This window comes from Micropterus salmoides, unplaced genomic scaffold, assembly GCF_014851395.1.
Source record: "Micropterus salmoides isolate LMB-PRFRI ecotype aquatic unplaced genomic scaffold, ASM1485139v1 Ms_hic_scaffold_4, whole genome shotgun sequence".
In the NCBI taxonomy this organism is placed as follows: Eukaryota; Metazoa; Chordata; class Actinopteri; order Centrarchiformes; family Centrarchidae; genus Micropterus; species Micropterus salmoides.
In genome coordinates, this window is record NW_024043372.1 from 9,884,445 (window position 1) to 9,905,544 (window position 21,100).

General features: G+C 41.0%; 2 protein-coding genes across 4 annotated transcripts in view; one reads left to right on the forward strand and one right to left on the reverse strand.

Moving 5' to 3' along the window:
- ippk (inositol 1,3,4,5,6-pentakisphosphate 2-kinase) overlaps nucleotides 1–14,237 on the forward strand; it is a 32,787-nt gene extending 18,550 nt beyond the window's left edge. The window contains exons 8-14 of the mRNA XM_038695692.1: nucleotides 164–236; nucleotides 1,249–1,401; nucleotides 2,102–2,222; nucleotides 4,746–4,881; nucleotides 6,239–6,341; nucleotides 6,532–6,626; nucleotides 9,469–14,237. Of these exons, the coding sequence (XP_038551620.1) occupies nucleotides 164–236; nucleotides 1,249–1,401; nucleotides 2,102–2,222; nucleotides 4,746–4,881; nucleotides 6,239–6,341; nucleotides 6,532–6,626; nucleotides 9,469–9,712 (925 nt within the window). The 3' untranslated portion in view covers nucleotides 9,713–14,237. The remainder of the gene's footprint in view (nucleotides 1–163; nucleotides 237–1,248; nucleotides 1,402–2,101; nucleotides 2,223–4,745; nucleotides 4,882–6,238; nucleotides 6,342–6,531; nucleotides 6,627–9,468) is intronic.
- Nucleotides 14,233–21,100, reverse strand: part of LOC119885596 (centromere protein P) — a 109,418-nt gene continuing 102,550 nt past the window's right edge. For all 3 annotated transcript variants that reach the window (XM_038695698.1, XM_038695699.1, XM_038695697.1), the window contains exons 7-9: nucleotides 16,608–16,687; nucleotides 16,424–16,515; nucleotides 14,233–14,497 (exon numbers count right to left, since the gene is read on the reverse strand). In XM_038695698.1, the coding sequence (XP_038551626.1) occupies nucleotides 14,361–14,497; nucleotides 16,424–16,515; nucleotides 16,608–16,687 (309 nt within the window). In that variant the 3' untranslated portion in view covers nucleotides 14,233–14,360. The remainder of the gene's footprint in view (nucleotides 14,498–16,423; nucleotides 16,516–16,607; nucleotides 16,688–21,100) is intronic.

Sequence of the window (21,100 nt, forward strand, 5' to 3'; positions counted from 1 at the left end):
GACTGTATGGACAAAACATTAGAACACCTTTCAGTATAATGCAGTCCAGAACAAAAACATTACATCCTTTTCACAGAGGACGACTTGTCGGTTCAGCTACTGGTAATAAAGCTGCCTCACTGTCCTTCAGCTCATATTCTCTGGTTTCTCCCGTGTTGTTCAGGAACAGACAGAGAATGCATTTTGCCATCAGACACCTGATAGAAGAACCTCAGAACAACTTCAAAATCTTCAAGGTGAGACACAAACATACCTGCCTCTCACTCTCCCACACTGTGTGAACCTTTGTGTTTGTGTATATGACATCGGACTCCATCAGCAACACATTCAGTAAATACAACCACCGGTTTAAAGGACAAGTTCTGATCATGTGTACACCCTGTTTGTTGTGTACATAGAGGAACTGCTAGCAAGACTTTATTTCCTAACGTTACGCCAACACAACAAACTCCTCTTGCCAACTCTGACTCACGTTTCCACCGTCATCCTCCTGCAACAACTCTCATCTCACGAGACTTCAGAGTGAGAATTGTTATTGAGTGAGACTTCTGTTTCTGGTTAAAAACAACAAACATACACCAGTCAGACAACAGTCTGAGTCTGTCGGTGAAGAAGCACTTTTTGTGGATATAATTTTGAGGGTTTGTGGCTGCCGGCTGAAGCCATCTTCTGCACAGACATCAAAATATTTTTTACTTACTTGTCATTTCAACACCAAAATATGTGAAAAGAGGGTTTATAAGCACCAAAATTATCCTAAGTAAGTAAAATACGTTACCTAAGCTAACTTTTGGTGTTAGATTCACATGGGACACGAACAGCGGCCTTCTGGGTGAAAATTATGTGTTTGTTTGCCCCATCCCACTACCCCGAATAATCTGTGCGGTGATTTTGAGTTTTCTCTAAAAGACTGATTGATGGATCAAATCAAAAGCTCAATGAGGAAAGCCTGAGCACCTTTTGAGTCGAGGGATTAACAGAAATATTTGAGCAGGAAGTGACACATTGTGATGATTATTATAACGTGACGTGTAAAAGTTATAAATAGTATTTATATGACTGCTTAAAATGGCCTGACAGGAGACTAAACCAGACTTCATATCAGTTCGATCCTCTTTAACGAATTTGAACCAAAGCTCATCAGTACGAACTGTTTTTAAAATTACATTACATCTTTGTCAGTTGGGGAGGTTATATAATAACCTGGAGTAACGTGTGTGTGTGTGTGTGTGTGTGTGTGTGTGGTAGGGCGGTCAGTGTATTTACAGCAGTAAGGAGTGCAGTGACGACTCGTCTGACCTGAACTCTCTGCTGCATCATCTCAGACCGTACTTCATGTACGGAAACAACCGAATCAACAGTCACATGACCGGCAAAGCTGTTCTGAACGACTTCATCCAGGTGAGACACACGAATATACATGTATAGAAAAGTTTTATTTAAATGAAAGTAAAAATATTAGTGTGATGATGTTCCTATACCAACATCAAGAATCAAACGGGCCAAATTTGTCTCATGTCTCAGTGTCGGGGCAAAACAGTCAATTGGAGATGTGTGAAGAGAAACTCGCAGCAGTTGTCACAAAGTCTCATTTTAAAAACACAGGATTGAAGTTATTATATTTACAGGCTTTACTGACATTGACGAGTGTTTGACTGAACATTTTCATGTTAATGAAGTTATTTATATTTTAAGTTATTCTACAAATTAGGGTTGCAACAGTTTGACATGTTTATTGTATTACACAATTATCAGTTACAGTAACAGTGACTGAATGAAAACAAACGCTTTATTATAATTCCACAAAATAATGTCCTGATAGCACTTGAAACCTTTTTTAATGGGAGTGTAAAACTCCTCCCACGCAGGCGAGATTCTCACATTTTTTAGATAAGCAAATGCACATGGTATATCGCCACCACCCAGTTATTGATACTGATCGTGAAGGCTTAACTGGGAGTTTGTGGTTCCTAAAACTGATGAGAACAAAAGCGCACGAGAATAAGGATGTTTAACTAATCAGATACCGGCTGCAGAGAGAATGTTTACCAGCAGTCATTTGAATCTATTTGTTTAGCAAAATATCTCTCTCTGTCTGTAGGTCCTGGTGAATGCCCTGCTGAGTGGTGGAGGAGGCGATGGAGGGGTGGTGACAGACAGACGAGGAGAAGGGCGGAGCTTCTGTGAAGCGAGTCTGTTCAACAAGGAGAGGATTCGTCACGGTCAGAACCTGCCTGTCTACCCACTTCCTGCTTCTATTCTGTTCTTTCCAGACAGGTTTTAGTGATTCTACTGAAATGATCTGGGAGCTCACTATGTTCAGTTTACTTAAAGAGGTCATTATGCTCATTTTCAGGTTCATTATTTTATTTAGTGGTTGTACCTGAACAGGTTTACATGTTTTCATTTTCAAAAAACACCATATCTTTGTTAGGAGTTGCACATGCGCAGTTCCTAGTTAAGGAGTACTAGCCAATCAGAAGCAGAGTAGGGCAGGCCCCGAGAAGCCGGTAAACATGGCTTTGGTTCAGCTGTTAATGTTCCCCTTACCAACTTAGCAACATGGACTGGAGCAAGAGTTTCAGAGTGGTGAGTTATTAATTTGTAAAAAAAGTATCTTTCATCCATAAAGTTTTAACTCTGTCTCTACGTCACAGTAACAACTTTATGTCCATTGACTGCCTGGTTAGTAGCTAGTGTTTGGAAGGGAGAGGAGAGGCAGCAGGCGGACGTCTTGTCACGGTGTTCTGCAGTGTAAGAATGTTTTTCCACCAGTGTTATTGAAGGCGTGTGTGCCTAGCTGCTAGGCGAGCATGACGATGCATGTTTTTTGTGACGTCGTCATAAAGTGGAAGAAAGGGCTGGACTACAAACTATCTGTTTTCAGGCAGTTCAGAGTAGAGTTTTTTGTGGGAGATGGGAACTCCCTTTGGGTTGGACTTTGGGCTTTTTAACTTTGCAAACCTATTACATGCACAAAAAACATATATAACTCAATCAGGCATGTGATTGGCAAAGGACAAAAAAGCAGGAAAAGATAGAGAGTGTGTGTGTGTGTGTGTGCGTGCGTGCGTGTGTGCGTGTGCGTGCGTATATGTGTGTGTATATATGTGTGTATATACACACACTGTGTATATATATATACACCCAACTTCAACAGCTTAATGGGCAACATGAAATAATTGAGTCCATAACTACTAACTTTAAAATTAGTTCAGTTGAAGTTAATAGATTATTTTTATGAATAAGAGACAGCAGCAAAGGTTGTTGCCTGTAGAAGACCTGGTGGCCTAACTGTTAAAGAAACAGTTATATTATTTAGGAAACTCAGATCAAACAGCCAGATCAGTCTGTCTATTGATAAACTGTAGGAAAAAGTTCAAGACACTTCAACTCTGATAGAGGACGGGTGTGTGTGAGACGGGAACGACCGCAACAGTTTCACGGGATCGCGGCCAGTAGTACACAGAAGCCGTTGCCATGCTTACCACCCATCAACCCCCCAAGTAGGCTACTGTTTTTCTACACATGTATTTAGGCTATAGGAGCAATATTCAGTGATTTTATAAAACACCACTCTCTCCCCATGAGTCCAAGCATCACTAGTGGCTGTGCTGCATCTAGAATTGTTCGCTTTCTGGTCGCACAAAGTTTCCAACTGGCAATGTTCTTTGCATCTTAGACTGTGACACAATAATGGCAGTAGCTACTTACAGCTATGGAAAGAACGCCTCTCTTCCTCGTTCTCCATTCTTCATTTAGCTTTTTGGCTAACAGCTGACTTAAACAACATAAGGTCCGGTGCCCTGACCTGCAACAGGTCATTCACATCAGGAATGGTGCGTTCAGTAGCTCCTGTTATCCTTATTTGAGTTGAAACAATTAATTGAAAGTGAATCTTCAACTGTTTTGAAATTGTATTAATCGCTTTCTACATTGTGATTATTTGCTGGTGTCCTTGTAAACTGAAAATTTTCTATTTTGGACTGTTGGTTGAAACGATGTCACCTTGGACTCTGGGAATCTTTGATGGACACTTTTTATAGACAGAACAACAAGTTGAGAAAGTAATCAGCAGATTCATCTATAATGAAAATAACAGTTAGTTGCAGCCTTGTAATCGAGCATCTAGAGGTTTTGTGTTCGTGTAGTTTCCTCTCTCTCTCCGTTCACCCAGACACACTCAATAAATTCAACAAAAACTATTAAACATTAAAAAACAATATACCTCACTTTGGTTTCAACCTATCTTCAACCCTCCCCGCCCACACATACACACACGCACGCCACAACATTTTTGATTTAGACTCAAGTCTTTAAATAATAATAAAACAGACAATGAGAAGCAGAAGTCTCGGAGTTGCTGTGGTGTGTTATACGCGTGGTCAGTATATAACGCTTTCACACTGTTGTCAAGTTTTTTCTGGTGTGAATTCTGAAACTGTAACTCCAGTCCAGTCTAATAGATCTGTCTGCAGCCTGTTTCCTGTCTGACAAAGGTTTGTCTTGTGCAGCAGCGTCCTTCAGTAATGTTTGTGGTTTGAAAGAAGCACTCGTGTCTTCTCAACACACGTTTTGCTCGTAACATCTGAATCTCATGATGTAAAATGAGTGAAACTGAAAACCTCACTAATCTTTGTGCGTTAAATATTCTTCCCTATTTCAACATTTAAAGTAAATGTTTTATATTAAGTTCTTGTTTGAAAACATAAATGCTGACCTCCCTCCTCTCTGTCTGTGTGCAGGCTCTCAGGGTTTACCCAGCGACAGTGTTTTGTTCAGGATTCTTCAGACTCAGATGTTGGACACGCTGGACATTGAAGGACTTAATCCTCTGTACCGCCGAGTGGAGCAACACCTGCAGGACTTCCCCAAGGAGAGGTAATACACAGTTAACAAGTACCATCACTTGTGAAAGGGCACTGTCTTGTCTCAGTTGTCACTTCCTGTCTAACTCCCCTCTGGACACACAAGGTCCAGGCATTTATTAGCATTACATATAGAGAATAACCATTAGACAAATATCTCACAAAACACATTTACATTACATTAACTCACCTGGCAGACGCTTTCATTCGAAGGGACTAACATTTGAGGAACAACATACAAGCAAGAGATCTACAACTGACAATACACACTAGTAAGAGCAGCAATTAATACTAGTAAGAGCTAATAGCAAATATGGCATCAATGGAGTAAATACCAAGGGAAAGTTAAAATTATATGTTAAAGTTAGTTAATGAAATAGTGCAGTCAATAAATGAATTAAAAGGAGATAGAAGAGCACAGGAAGTGCATGTTAGAGGTGTTTATAATACAAAGTGTTCTCAGAAGAGATGAGTTTTCAAGAGCTTCTTGAAGTTAGAGAGGGACGCCCCTGCTCTGATGACATGTGGTAGCTCGTTCCACCATCATGGTGTCACAGATGAGAACAGCCGGGACTGAGATTGCTTTGTGTGAAGGGATGGCAGAGCCAGACGGCGTTCGTTGGAGGAGCGCAGTGGCCGGGAATTAATGTAAGCTTGTATTATGGAGTTTAGGTAGATGGGTGCAGACCCACTAGTCACTCTGTATGCAAGCATTAGTGACTTGAATTTGATTCAGGAGGCCACGGGGAGCCAGTCACTGAGTAATGGAGTGACATGAGTCCTTGGCTGATCAAAAACCAGATGAGCTACTGCATTCAGAACCATTTGTAGGGGTTTCACCGCACAAGCTGGAATACCTGATAGGAGGGCATTGCAATAGTTGAGGCAAGAGGTAACCATGGCCAGAAGCTGGTACAGGCCATAGTTGTACACAAAAAATAACTTTGCAGGCTATAAGCTGTTAAACTTGCAGATAACGAGGTATGTGAACGTAAATTAGCTGTAGCTAGCTCATCCAATAACTATAAAACCGTACAAATAACTTATAATTAATAGCATGTCATTGGCTGTGTTAACTCAAGGGGAGTAAGAATGAATAAATCTTCATGAGCATTGTACTCTCTCAAACCGGGCAGGTGTTCTGCCTCAGATGGTAATGGACTGCCACTAAAAATGAACCAACGCCACTGTGACACAAGAATATTGGTTCTGCTATGAAGCACTATATAGGTCCTTTAAGACATTTTGTTCTTAATTATATGCAGATTAACAAACATTATTTTTAAACCTAAGTTGTTCTCATATTAAATCTAAATTATTAAATGAACTTAAACTGTATAACTGACTGACGACCTGTCTATCTGTGTCAGAACTCGTCTCCAGATAGACGGACCGTACAACGAGGCCTTCCTGGAAAAGCTGCAGAAATGTCCGACTGAGGACGACGGCTCTGTGGAGTACGCTGTCGCCAAGGTAAGTCCAGTTTCAAATGTTCCTAAATTACACAGTCTCATAGAGAGCTGGGAATTCACATCAGGTTCTCCGTGTGATGGTCTAGATTTCCTGCGATGACATTTCTCCCAGTGTCAGCTGTCTCTCTGCTCAGGTGTTCAGCTGCCTAAAGAAGGCAACATGTCTTAACTGCTGTGTGTTTTGACTTCAGGTCCATCAGTACCGCGCCGCCATGACAACCAAGGACTGCTCCATCATGGTCGCCCTGGTGCCCAGCAGTGAGGAGGAGGAAGAGGATGGTGAAGGGTAAGAGATCCAAAAAGAGTCTCGTTATCTGAACTAAATGATGTTGGGTCATTGTTCAGTTAGGGCTGGTCAGAAATGTTACCACGATAAAAAATTTCATATCATTTGATAGATTATCAGGATAAACATCAAATCTTTATTTCTTTATATATAAGTTTAAAGGCTGATTTTCGCTCCTGAGTGAAAACTGAAGAAACCAGATTGTGGTTTTAAACTCTTCATGATCAGAACAAACACTTGATGCCAAACAGTGGATCACTTCACAAATCTGAGGTAGAACATTCAAAACTATAATAAAATCTTTCTTCAACAAATATGCATGAGTAAAATTAAGTAAAATCATTTTTCACTCCTTTTCAAAACAAAATACATTTAAATAAAACAATTAAGTGTTAATTTGTTTGTGATTCAAATTAAATCAAACATTTATTGAACATTTGTTATATTATTGAGAATAATTATATTGCGGTAATTATCATTATTGTTTGATTGCCCAGCCCAACTTTCAGTCTTTGAACAGATCCCCACCGATGACCTCAGCTCACTTAAAGGTCTCCTGTGAAATTTTCTGTAAACAAATAAAGTTTTGTTTTAAATTCAGTGTTTCTCTCCAAAACACACTGTGGCCCAATCCCAATGTCCCCCCTAAGCCCTGAACCCTCACAGACTTTACTGACATCACTTGGAAAGTGATTGAGTTTAAGAGGCTGCAAGGACTCAAAATGCTGTAAACAGGAACGGGACAGGAAAGGGCTCAAAATGTCCACGAGAGAGCCCTTGCGCACTTGAGGATTTGACTGTGGGACAGCCCTAAAGCTTGATTTATACTCATACGTAGGGTGTACGTGCATAGCCACGTACGTCGCCAGGCATTTATACTTGTGCGTCCGTGTCCGTCAATCTGCAATTACACCCCCAAACGCTGGTCGGCGGTACCACTACAGCGTCCACTGTGTTTACTTTTGCCGACCGAGCAGGCTAACTTACGGTTCAGCGCTCTGCTAACATGAATGGGGGTAAAACTGTATACATGCAGCTATTATAGACTTTTAAAATGTTAACGACCGAGTGGATCACATTCTGATAGTGAAACGAGTCATTTCGCTCGGGTTGTGACGGTCAAATATATTGATCCACCGTGTTACAGCTGCTGTTTTGGCCACTAGTAAAAGTTACTTCAAAGCACGGGCACTTCCTGTCGGCTCGGAGGCATTGCAAGGCTACCCAGCCGACCAATCAGAGCTTACGGTCCGCGTCGACTCAACATGTAGTTACATTTTTGAGGAGGAGCACGTCAGGCTACGCCGTAAGTGACGGCGTAGGGTAGGGGCTACGTATAAATTGCACTTAAGCCCTCATGGACTTCCCAGGAATGCGGCTCAAAGTCTGTGAGTCTGTGAGGGTGGACATTGGGATTGGGCCTGTGTTCATCTATGAAGCCTAATAAACCTGTTAAACACATTTTGCAAAGCTGTTTTTTTGGAAGAATTTGAAACCTGATTTGTTTACATCCATGTTGGCAACAGTCTTCTTCGTTCACTCCAACTGTGCTGCACTAAACTGCTCTAAACACACTGTTTATTATATTGTTCATAATAACACATCAAAGTTGTATGGAGACATTTACCTTTAACCTACTACAGTGTTTTCCAGCTGTCCATTGTGTCGTTTGGTATCTTGAAACTGGTCCCTGATCACGACTGAGATTTACAGTCGATTTAATTAATTTTGATGTATCATAGAAATACCAAAACATACTCTGGTTGAAGCTTTTCTCTGTTTTATATTATTGCAAACTGAATAGTTTCGGGTTATGGACTGTTGTCATATTTGTCACTTTATAAAGTAAACCATTAATTGATATTGAAAATGATTGATTGTAAATGTGTCATCCATTTGAGGATGAGGACTTACTGTTTACCTTAGAAATAACTGACTCTACGAATTGGGGTAACTGAACGTACGTTCATTTTGATCCCAAATCAATAACTGCTTTTGTTTTTTAAAGGAGACCTATTATGCTTTTTCACATTTTATGACTAATCTACAATGTTAAAATGTCAGATGTTCATATTAAACATGGCCAAAACAAATATTGAGGTTAAAGTATTTTAAAAGAAATCCCACTGAGCAAAAACCTCAGATTTCCTCCTCTTCTGAACTTCTTTTTCTACCAAGGCTCCTTGCTGTGACACCAGACAGAGCTGGTGTTCCATATGCTCCACCCAGCAACAACTGCAACCTGGCGCGAGTTCAATCTCAAAACGTTTTGCAACGTTTTCAGATTGAACGGCATGTTTCGTTGAAACGTTGCGCAACGGGCTTCGGGGTATGTTTTCTCCCGTTTGGTGGGCGTGTCTCATGTGTTACCCAATCAACTGCAACAAGTTTGTAAACACAACGCCGTTAAAAAGCCAGGAAAATGCAGTGCGCTTGCCTACACAACAGGGTGTTCAGGGGACCACCGTTTCCATTGAAAAAAAAACGTTTTGCTATGTTTTGTCTGCGCTGAACTCTCCCCTGGTAACATGCTTCAGCCCTTGGCCAATCAGAAGACAGTGGGCTTTGATGAGAGACAGGAGCATCTAAAGCTTGTTTCAGACAGGCTGAAATGAAGGGACAGTATAAGACAGAATTATTTTTTTGAACTTTGAATCATGTAAAGCTGCCATACAGGAGTCAAAGAACTACAATATAGGACTGGACAAGTACTATAATAGGTCTCCTTTAATCAATCAGTGTGTAGTGCCTGATAAAGTCCACCAGGTGGAGCCAAACATCAGCTCTGTATGTTGAAACTGAAACATTCTTCCTGTTCATTAATACTCCTCCTCTCCTCCAGTCAGCGGCGGCTCCGGGACTTTGTGCCATCCAGACCTCCTGCTTTCTCTTACTCTGTCTCCATCCTGGATCTGGACCCGAAACCGTTCGACAGCATCCCCCGCCAGCTGCGCCTGGACCAGAAGATCGTCTCCTGCTACCTGAGGACTGGTGGTGCCTTGCCAAAGGGCTCTCTGCCGCCGCTCTCCGGCATCTTCACAGCTGCTGAGAGGGAGGACTGCACGCTGCTCTTCCACCCTGTGTAAACGCCCAATAAGAGTCGGACAACCCTGAAGACAAAGACTGACGCCATGTTGATGCAGAGGTGTAAAATCACTTCAGAGTGGAGCTGTGTATCCGAGGCTTTACTGCAGCACTTCCTTTTCACTCCGCTCATGCTGACAGTTAACCGCTCGTACAGCAAAACTAAAATTTCCAGCAAGTCACCACTAGATCACCAGACGTTTAAGCAACTTCAGATACTTCTGATACCGATTCTTGATGTGTTGGTGTGGCGACAGACTTCTCGCTCCCGTCAGGAGGGGAATCCCAATGTCACCGTTCTGTCCTGACATGAATAATATTTATTAGGAACCTCGCAGGGAGGCTTTTCCGGTGAAGAGAGTTTGGATTAACGGCCTGACAGGACTCTTATGGTTCAAGCTCTGAGAGAAAGAATGAAAGAAAGGAGAACGGAAGTGTTTGAGAGAAAAGCAGGTGGTTGAGTTTTGACATATGCATGATGTCATTTCCTGAATGTAGGCGGGGCCTCTAGTAGAGTTGGGGCTGAGGCGGAGCCAATATGTACGTGCAGGTTGAACTGAGGAGGGGTGAAGCCAACATGGCTGATCCGATCACCAGACGGTCTGTACGAGTCTCGACAAATAGAGACGTTGACGTTTGTCGTACCCATAATCCTTTGCAGAAATTTGAGCCTCCGGTCTCTGCTGGACTCCATGAGGTTTTCAGTCCAGCTCATCACACTGACCGACTCATAACTGTTTAATTAATGAGACGAGGTGAAGCAGTGTTTGGTTATATTGAAAACTATCATGAACCAGGTGGAGAACCTGAACTGTGACAGCGAGTGAGGCTTCACCTCCCTGTCCCTTTTTTGTTTTTGATTCCTCAGTTGGTGGCCGGATGTTAATGCGTTCACTCATGAGGCATCTGTGCCGAGACGTAGGCCGGGTGTTTGTGTCTCTTTCAGGGAGAACAGCGGAGTGTAGTAAATTTGTTTCTCTTCCTTCAAGTGAAATATGTCCAGTTTTTGAGGTACATGTGAGATTTCTGCCTCTACTCACTGATGTCTTCAGTGCTCACACAAGAAAAGAAAGTAGAATGCTGTTTTTGATGAGATGTTTCTGTTTTCAGTCCCAGCACAAACTAAATTCCACTCACCTCCATTGTATCGGGGGGAGGCGGAAATCTCAGATGTCTCAAAACCTGGACAGATATAATGCAATCCAGTACAACAGCTAGTTAAAAATTCCACTTTTGCTAAATGTTTATTTTCTGACACAGAGGTGTTATATTATACTTAAAAGGTGTTTCTAATGTTTCGTCCACCCCATCTACATACACATACACAAGGGGGACGTCAGGACACCACCACCAATTGAGACCTCAGTAATTAGCATATAGTTGAAATAACTTGTCACCAAAAAAAATTTTACATTATGACATGTGGCTGAACTGTTGGGTTGTATTAGCTTATACAGTTACACCTAGTACTGAGTGTGTATATATTTTATTTGGGTTAACTGACCCCTTCAAGGTCCAGCTGCGGCCTCTGACCGAGCAGCAAAGACGTGTGTGTCCAGCTGGCCTTTCCTGACATGAAAACCTTTTTGTGTGGAAAAACACACAATATTTTAACTCTTTATTGTTCTCAGAACAAGATTCAGCCCGTTTTGTTGTGAGAAAAGCCGCATTGCAGTAATTGTCTAACATTCTCGTTGACTAACCTGGTGATACGTGTAAAAGGTCCTGCGAATATTTGCTCCGTCTCCCAAACCTTGAAGTCATTCTTATTTGATGCGGACTCACAGGTCAAAGTTCAGGCGAAGTCAATGCGTCATCACGCTGCCAGACTTCATAATCATAAGACTAATGTGACCATACACATGCAGAGCAGGAAGCGGAGGCAGAGCACAGGACTGTAAAGTGAAGGAGGAGGCGTTATAATGAGATGACTGACACAGAACAGGGACACTGTTTGTCTCCTCACCAGAGGTCAGCGTGTCCTGTCTGCCGTAGATCCGTCTGACCCACCACAGCAAGGGCTGCTGGGTAACACAGCAGTCCTCTTCAGATCGGCCGAGCTGCTTCATGCTGCTGTTTTTTGTGTGTGTGCGCCATAAGTGGCTTGTAGTGTGTTTTTGGTGTGTGTGTGTGTCCATGTGCCTAAATGTTCTGGTGGGAGTGGAGGAGGTTGTGTGTGATGTGTGTTGAAAACTAACTTTGTTACAGGCTTCGTTCACAGCTGAGATCTGAGACAGATCCGCTTCGGTTCGTCTCTGTTCAGACTGACATCAGATATAACTTTAGGAGCTGATGTGGACGCAACCGTGAACTCTCAGTACCTCGAACTCCCGTCGACCCAAGCTGAAGCTCAACAGGGTCGTCTGATGTTTGAAAAGTGATGTGTTCAGGAGCGCTGGCAGATTTCTGAGGACGGTGAGACTCTGTCTTTGCAACCGTCAGCAGACAAGTGTTGACTGCATTTTCAAGACTCGAGTCCGCTCAAGTCCAGATGTTGTTTGTGTTCAAACTATCGGATCTTGTCGTCGTTGGGTACAAACTCCTGGTGATCTCATTGTCCTCTTTAAACCAGCAGCGCTCACGGAGCCTTCAGATAATAAAAAAAAACTGGTAACACTTGACTTCAGTTGCTCTGTTTACAGTGTCCACTCTCCAAACCTCCACCAGCCAATCAAATGACTGAAATCAAATACACACTACAACACTGAACACATTGCTCTGATCTCCAATCATCTGGCCTGTTTTCTTGAAACCCGTCAGCTGATGATAAACGGCACCACTGTGACACACGAGCCGAGTCCACTCAATCGGCCGCAGGGTGGTGTGGTCAGTTGTTCTGTTAAATCCAAACACTAAAAATGATTTCAGCCCATCAATCAGACGACCAGCTCTCTCTAACGCTTGTCCTGTCACCACCTTTCTGACTGACATGTAAGTTGGCCTCCCTCGATGCCTGGTGGGCTGGAGAGTGGACAGCAGTGAACTGAACCAACCACTGATTGTTCTAACTGTTGAACTGAAGACGCAACAGGCAGCATGACGGGAGCGCAGAGGCTCAGAGGAGGTGGAGGGTGGGGTGTCTCTCTGCAGTTGTAGCATCGTCTTCGAGTGAGACGTTCGAAGATTTGATGTTACCGTGACTTTGGTTTGATTTAATTTTGAAACTTCTAAACTGTGTTTACAACCGTTAAAACTTTGCACCAGATCACAAATGTTGCAGCTACATCTGAACAGAAGGTTACTACTTTGATTGTGGTTTTAATAATCTTGTCAGTGTAATCTTGAGAAACGGAGCTAATGGCGTGTTTATGGTTTGGGAGGGTTCACTTTATCAGACAGCTCACGACTGTTGCGTGAGGGTTAAAAATACGGTGCATTAACGAACGACTAACTTTGGCTGACGTGACACCTCCATCTTTATTTGCTTTTTCAGGTACGTCTGATGTATTTAGATGAATATTTTGGAGCTTTGAGAAAAATATAAGGTCAAATAACCCGAGGTACATTCACATCCATAAACTCTTTCCAGGTGCAGAAAATTACCTCTTTTCCAACGTGAAGTTTTCGACCACAAAAGTTCCTTTAGATTGAAATTTTGCCATGTCCATGTAAATTAAAAAGAACAGGAGCGAGAAAGCACTTTGCAGGCTCTGTCTTTGTTTTTAAAGTGTGGTAACTTCATCTGAAAAATTAAATCCGACACAGCAGATATTTCCACTTGAAAGAATTTTCTGTTGTGCTGGATATAAAAAAAGAGAAGTTATTATGAATGTTAATGTAAAATAACAATACTGACAAATGTGATAAAATTCATATTTTGTTGAGCTGTTCGTGTAGAGCTTGTGAAAACAGTAGTTGACTGTCTCATCTCAAGGTCCACTTGTTTGTTGTTATATTAAGTTAGTTTTCAAACTTAAAATTCATAATAGAGGAGAAGTCCTGGAGGCGCTCAGAATCATGGGAAGTTTGAGCATCTACATTTCCATTGAGATAGTTTTGTCTGTTTACAATTTTGGGTCACGTCATATAAATTGCATAAAGACGTGTTATTTATAGCTACCATCTTTGAGTGGTTTTGAAAACAAAGGTTTAAAAATCTTAATTTTTTGTTCGGTCAAGGATTTAATGCATCGATAGACAAACTGGGGTTAAAAAAAAAAAAAAACGTACAAGATTATGTTTAAGATTACCGAACAGCTGATTTGTGATCTCGAGAACACAAACTACGTTTAGATGAAGCTGCAACAGGTGAGCTGGAGTCTGATTGGTCGGTTGCCTCTGCCTCCGCCTGCTGCCTGAGCGTCAACATGCAGAAACATCACAGCACTGTGATATCTACAGACGTCTAATAACTGCGTGTCTGTAAATAGCTGGGTAAAGTAAACTATTTGAAAATACAAAGGCGACACTGCTGTCTGGCATTTTGTATTTAAATTATTTATTTTTGTAGATTTTGACCAGCGAGCTCTGCTGTTACAGCCGTCACAGTCGAGCTCTTTCTATTGAATAAAGATTTCTAAGAGACTATAAACTGTGTTTACTTTATTTATACGTTAGCTCAGTTTTGACATGTTAAAATATAAAAAGGTTTAATGAAGAATGTTTCAGACAGATATGCTTTACATTTTACCCTGTAGTTCTGCACAGAGATTAGAGTTGTGTGTGCTGTGAAAGGCTGACCGCCCTGATGACAGACTCCATGGCGGCTTCAGGTCCCAGAATCCTCAGCAGGCTCTGAAAGGCCTCAGCAGCGCCGCCTACAGCCTGAGAGGGAAACAACTGCAGCACTGCAAAGAGACAAAACACTGAACATCATCTCACCGGAGGGCTGTTTTGCAGAATTTAGAAATCCAGGATAACAGAAAAAGCTATGCTTGACTTAATGTGATAAGTGCACCTGGCTTCATTAGTTTCACAAAGGCCAAACCAGGCTCAGTAGGAGTGACTATGTCAAGCCAGGTGTAAGTAATTCATAAATGTGCGTCAACAGCTTTCTTCAAGAGACCACGCGGTCGATCAGATTTATTGATGCTGAAATGGGAAAGATGTGTGCATCATACTTTACACACAGTGAATAACAACAAATAAAGAAGGTTTAAGATGAAAAATGCATATAATATTAAAAAATAAAATAAAAACATGGCAGCAGTATTAAAACAGCGAGAAAAAGCGTATAGAGGACCGACTGAATAAGTAAGTAGCTAAAAATATCACTGCTTTTAACTGAAACTGTCATAATTATAACATTCTTGGAAACATTATGTCATACCTTAAAAGTGAGAAGTGGACTTTAATATATGTCACTCAGCAAATGTATTAATTATAACCACTAATCTCAACATACTATTTATTTAATTCAATTTTAGTAATTACAATTAAGTAAGTAATTAATTATATAGAAAAAGTAATTCTGTGTTGAAAATGGTGGGGTCATAAGGGCTTATTAGGGGTGTGCACAATTCTGTGAGAACAAGACGAGAAAAATATTTTAAGTTATATTCAATGGTGAAATATCTGAGTGGGGAGTCTGAGGGTCTTCCCCTAGATGTTTTTGAGCATTAAACACTTAATTTCCTGACTTCAAGAGAAATGTTCTGCACCAATTTATGGTGGACATGTCCATATTGCCAAAATGTATTTTCATGCAGGCTAATATGCAAAACACATACATGAGAACATGGAATAAATGAAACAAACACTTTGGTTTCTGATCAGCGTAACTGCTGACTCGACAGATAAGGCACCAGGATCAACTAAGCCTGGAGCAGGCTAGCTGCACAGAATAAATCAGCATGGTAATTTATGTGCTACTGCTTTCATGAAACCGAGTCACGGCTTAATTCAGCCAGGATATCTGGAAAATCCCGGCTTAATCCGCTATCTTGGTTTTATGAAACAGCCCTCAGGGTGATTAAGAACAGCTGAGTATAGTTGTGCAGAGCTGCTACAGACAGTTTGACTTGTGATGAATTCCTAGAATAAATGTGTTTTATAGGTCTGCAATTTCCTAATGGATAACTAATTTGCACTTATTAGATAGAAAATACAGACATGATCAATTTGGGCACTTCTTCCAATCAATAAATTCCAAAGAATTTAAACTATTTAGATTATTTTAGTAGTTTGTTAAGCAAAAAAAAGCAAACTATTTTCTAATTCTAGATTCTCAAATATGAGGATTCTCTACTTGGTGATCCTTAAAGATTCAGTGTGTAGGTTTAGTGACATCTACTGGTGAGGGTTACGAATTGCAACCATGTGGTCAGCCATCGCTCACCCCTCCCCCGACATAACATGACGACGTTCCTGTAAAGGGACCCTGAATACACTATGTATATCATATTGCATTCTGTCAATAGATCCTCCTAAATATTACACACTGAACCTTAAAGTGAAAATCAAGTAAAACGCCTCGGGCTGTAGGAAATAGGGACTGGCCTTTTTTTCTGGCATTCTATAGACAAACAAACTAATTATTTCAATTGCTAATTTCTATATAATGTGTGTTTTTCTAGTTTTATACATTTTTTTAGTTGCAGAACCTCTGACTTGATTGTGTCCCACTTGTTGAACCAAACCTACATCACAGTAAACAGCCTGTGTGTCAGGCTGTTTACTGTGAGTCAGTAAAAACATGCAGTGGTGCTGTTAGTGTGTCTATTGAGCTTCCTGTCTGGTGAGTTCAGGTACAATGCAGGAGTTTGACATCTCACCTTTCTCAGGGATCTTTGTCAGCATGTCAATCTTTTGAGTGACTCCGCCCTCTCTGGAAACATCAACCGACCAATGAATGAACAAAACGCAGCTACAAACAAAAACACACATACACAGTCAGAGGTCAGCAGAGGTGACTTTACAGAGACCGTGTTACTGAGCTCCTTCTGTGAGTTTAATTACCCAGGAAGCTCGGGATGATTCAGGGACATGACGTCTGACATGCAGCCTCCAGAAAGAGAGACGACAGACGGATACTTCTCCTGCAGAGAGACAAACAGTGAAGAGAGACTCGCTCAGGATCATGACTTTAGAAATGTTTTCTCGTTCATGTCTCGAAAGTTAGTTTGAGCGTGCTCGGTGTGGCTGTGCTGCAGAGATATAGAGAAATAATCGCTATATATTTTTTTTTCCTTTACCATATTGTGCAGCCCTAAAACTCACTTTGTTTGTCTTAGATTATCTTCAGATGAACATTTGCCATCTGTCTTCATGAAATGTTATCTACAAAAAATTATATTCAATTTTACAGATTTTTCATGTCAGGTTTCTGACTTTTTAAACAAAAAACCCCTGAATTGTTTGTGATTTTATTTTAGTTCTGGACAAATTTCCGGGTAAGTGTTCTTTCTTGGCCTGTGGTACTGACAGAAACTGTTGTCCATTACTGTGGTTTCCCACCATATTTAAAGGTAAGTCAGTTGGCCTGCGGGGGGCGCTACAACATCTGTTTAGAAACCTGAACACTGGACCTCATTCATCAAACTAAATACACAAGTTTGTAAATGAAGACAACATTAATCTGATATAACGAGGAGTTAATATTTCCAGTGTTCTGCTTCAGTTCCAGTGAAAACTCTCCTCTTTGTTTTTCATCATGAAAACTAGAGCGAACATTTTTAAACTTTATGACCCGCGACAACGTTTGGAAGAAAATGATTAATCTGTGTTCAGGGACGTTTAGTTTACTAACTTTACAAAACAGAATCTGGTGAAATCTTATTTATTTTACAGCCTCGACTCGCCAAGAAGATGCCCAGACGCACACACTTTGTATTTCTATACTTGTGAGGAGGACCTTGGTGACATTAGGCCTATGCATTCCCATTCGCCCCAAATCCAACCTGAACCTTAAAACTAAGGTCCGCATCAAGGTCCGAACGAAAGTTCATGTTTTGATACATTAGATTTGGTTTCACACTGCAATTCTGCGACCGCACTAAAGGACTTTACATGACGCACTTGCGTCCTGTCGTCATCATCTATGTGGACTGCGTCTCCCTATACTTGACATTGATAGGTTTATTAAAACAGTTCAGCGGGTATCTTTCACAAAAATTAATTAAAAATGAACAGATGCATATTTGACACTATATTGTTATTATGGCATTACTACCTACAGCACCAGCTATAGGCTACTTCACAATTAAACGTCCTCATTATGCGAACACAACGTCGCCAGAAGACTGCAAACAAACCAGGGAGATTTATAATTGTGTCCTTATTTCAATGCATTACTCTGTGCATTTGTTTGTTTCCGGTTTACACGTCAACCGCCAAACTTCCTGTAAATAGTCTGAAAGTCCGAACTATCCAAAAAATGCTTCCACACCAGAAACGAACCGAACCATGGTTCAGTTTGATCCGGACCAAGACTACCTCTTTTTTTCGTCTGACCAAATTTCGTCTGTTTGGTCCGGATCGTGGTCCGTGGGAGGTTTCACACCTGCAATTTTGGTTCGGACCAAGCTGAAAAGTCCAAAAGTCCGGACCAAACCAGGTAGGTGTGAAAGCCCTAGTCTAGTCTTAACCTTTCTGGCAGTCTGACCCCTTTTAGAGGTTGAACTGTCCCCGATTGTCCAATCTAATGAATGGAGAGACGGGCCCTCAGTTTTGCTGACGGGAGTTTACAGTTGCTTGGATTGTCCGGAGAGTAGACTGCAACAAAGTGTCCCTGACTCATCCTAAAATAAGCCTTATTAAACAGACCATCATTAAGACGAAGCTCCTGGACCAACTGGTAGGCTACTACCAGCGGTGTGTCCTCTTTCTGAGGATCTCATGTGCCCACACAGATCTCCCTTTCAAATCAGCTTTATTGGCATGATAGTTTTCCAAAGCTACATATAAATTACGTAAGAACAATTAATTTCATTTCCCTGTCTCATGCGTGTTTGTTCACCTCTCACACTCAAAACAATGCCAGAGCAGGGGCTCTCCCTTTGTCTATTTTTTTTATCTTTTTTAAGGCAGATGTTTTTAACAACTAAAGACACAGACCTGTGAGTTGTGATCAAGTTTCTGCTAATATGACGGTTATTACTTAGCTGCAAAGCAAAGATTACAGATCGCTGGCGCTATAATCTTTGATTAGACTGACAGGACAGCTGGTTGCCACATTAAAAAACCGCAGCGCGCTGGTCTTTTCTAAATTCAACCAAAAAAAGTCATTGCTGTCTGATCGGGGCCTGATTCTTCTTTGGCGTTTTATAGCGGTTGGCATCACCGCCACCTACTGGATTAAACAGTGCAAAAATATTTACAGTGTCCACCCAAAGTGATTTCATTCACAACTATAGTCCGTCTAGTTTTTTTAAATTTCATTTTTGTGTCTATAGTAGCATTCTCGCAACCCCCAGGTTAAGAACCACTGATCTAAACACTCGAACAGCCCTTTGAAGGTCTGTCCCAAAGTGAGGACAGGCCAAAATGTCTCCACTTTCCAAAGATGTCCTCACTCCCAAGGGCTAAAACTGAAATTGGTCCTCACAAAGATAGACAAGTACACACACTCGGGGGAGTATACTTCAGCCATTAGAGGTGTGTCTCACAGGTGAGAGATGTGTCCAGGTGACTCAACCCAGAGGTATTTGCAGCTGTGTGTGTGTGTCGTCTGTAATCAGAACCAGGCTGCTTTAAGTTTCTACTCCCTGAACCAGTCCCGATCAGACCAGAACCAGGTCTTTACTATCCTCTACTGTGTTTTTACAGAGCAGATTTGTTTCTCTCTTGTTCACGAGGACTCTCACATGAACAAAAGACTTGATGATTTCAACTGAAGGAGAAAAACATCTGCTCACAGTTTATAGAAAAAACAAACATATCCTCTTGTTTCTTTCAGCAGCAGCTTAGTGACTCCTCCTCTTTATGTCAGACTGAACTCCTCTTCCACTGCACAGCGAGACCTCGTCCATACCAAGCAGACCAAATCTGAACACGCATCTTTTCCCTCTCTGTTGGGTCCTCACTCTCGCCCCACACGGAGGGGATCAGTATTCCTGGCTGAGGTGCATAAATAAAATGAAATCTTCAATCTGCTCATCAGTATTTAATCTGTCCAGGTAGATTTTTTTTGTCCTTTTGCTGACTTTCTAGGCACTTTTTGACATTATGCGTGGTCCTTTTGTTCAGCACAGTCTCAAATAGAAGTCGGATTTCTCATATTGTCAAATTAACTAAATGTAAATCTTCCAGGAACCCAAAATTCAAGAGAAATGACACAGGCGCCTATAAAACTGCACAAATCTTTAGTCATAATCACTCAAATTATTATTATAGAACAGTTATAGGTTGTAAAAAATATTGTTTTCACTATTTCTACACACAAATACAGAACATGCAAATAATAAAACTATAATCTCTACATGTGAAGTGTTTTCATTCCAACTGTCTTTTTCATTGAAAGTCAACGTGTGCCTGTAAATAATGTGACAATAATGAGTTACTGTGTGAAAACCCCACATCATAACTTTAAACTGGCTTTCTCAGCTTGTCTCTAGATGCCATATAAAGTTATGAATGATGGACTCCAAAGGGTTAAAATAAATCATAACCACTGAGAAATTACAGAAACTTATCAAGATTTATTAAATAATTTAATTGAATGTTATGAAGTAGTACTATTAGTACTATTATTAACAATTTAATTATTTGCACAGACAGATGGTTGTTTCTGAACGCCTGTCATGTTTCTACAGGAGGAAAAGGACGAGTGTCTGTTTAACAACACTGCAAACGCAGACAAGCCAAGACAGAGCCGCCTGTAACACGATCAGTCAACTTGCAGGATCTTGCTCTCGGAAATCTCAGATCTTTTTTCCCCCCTTTATCGTATACAATGACTGACTATTGGTGTTAAAGAGCTAAGAAAAGGTTAACAAAATCAGTCGAGGTGGTGCGCCTTAACACGAAGAAGAAAACTTCCTGGCGCCTCTAATGCTCTCTGTGATCACTCATTTTAAATGTCACAAAATACAGATGTTTTGTTAATGTGGATTCATGTTGATGTCAGACATGGCAATCAACTTTAATAAATCTTTGTCAGCGTTATATTGGGCTTAATGCTAAAATTAGCTTGCTACCATGCTTAAGTTATGTCCTTTGATCCAGAGTGAAATATCTCAACAACTAATTAGATGGATATCCAAAGTCATGCAAAAACCAAGTCTTTGTTTGGGAACAGTTAATTGAGGTTTAACAGTCACATTCACACCTTCTGGACATCATTTCTAATTATAAAACATTTAAGTCCGTTCAGTTTCATTGAAGAGGTGTGGGAGGTTTGCAATTAAATACGGTGGTACAATTATTACTAAAATAAATCTGGCTTTATGCCATTTTTATGTTGTGGTGATGTTGGCTTTTACGATGTCAGAGTCAAGTAAACTACCTGTTTT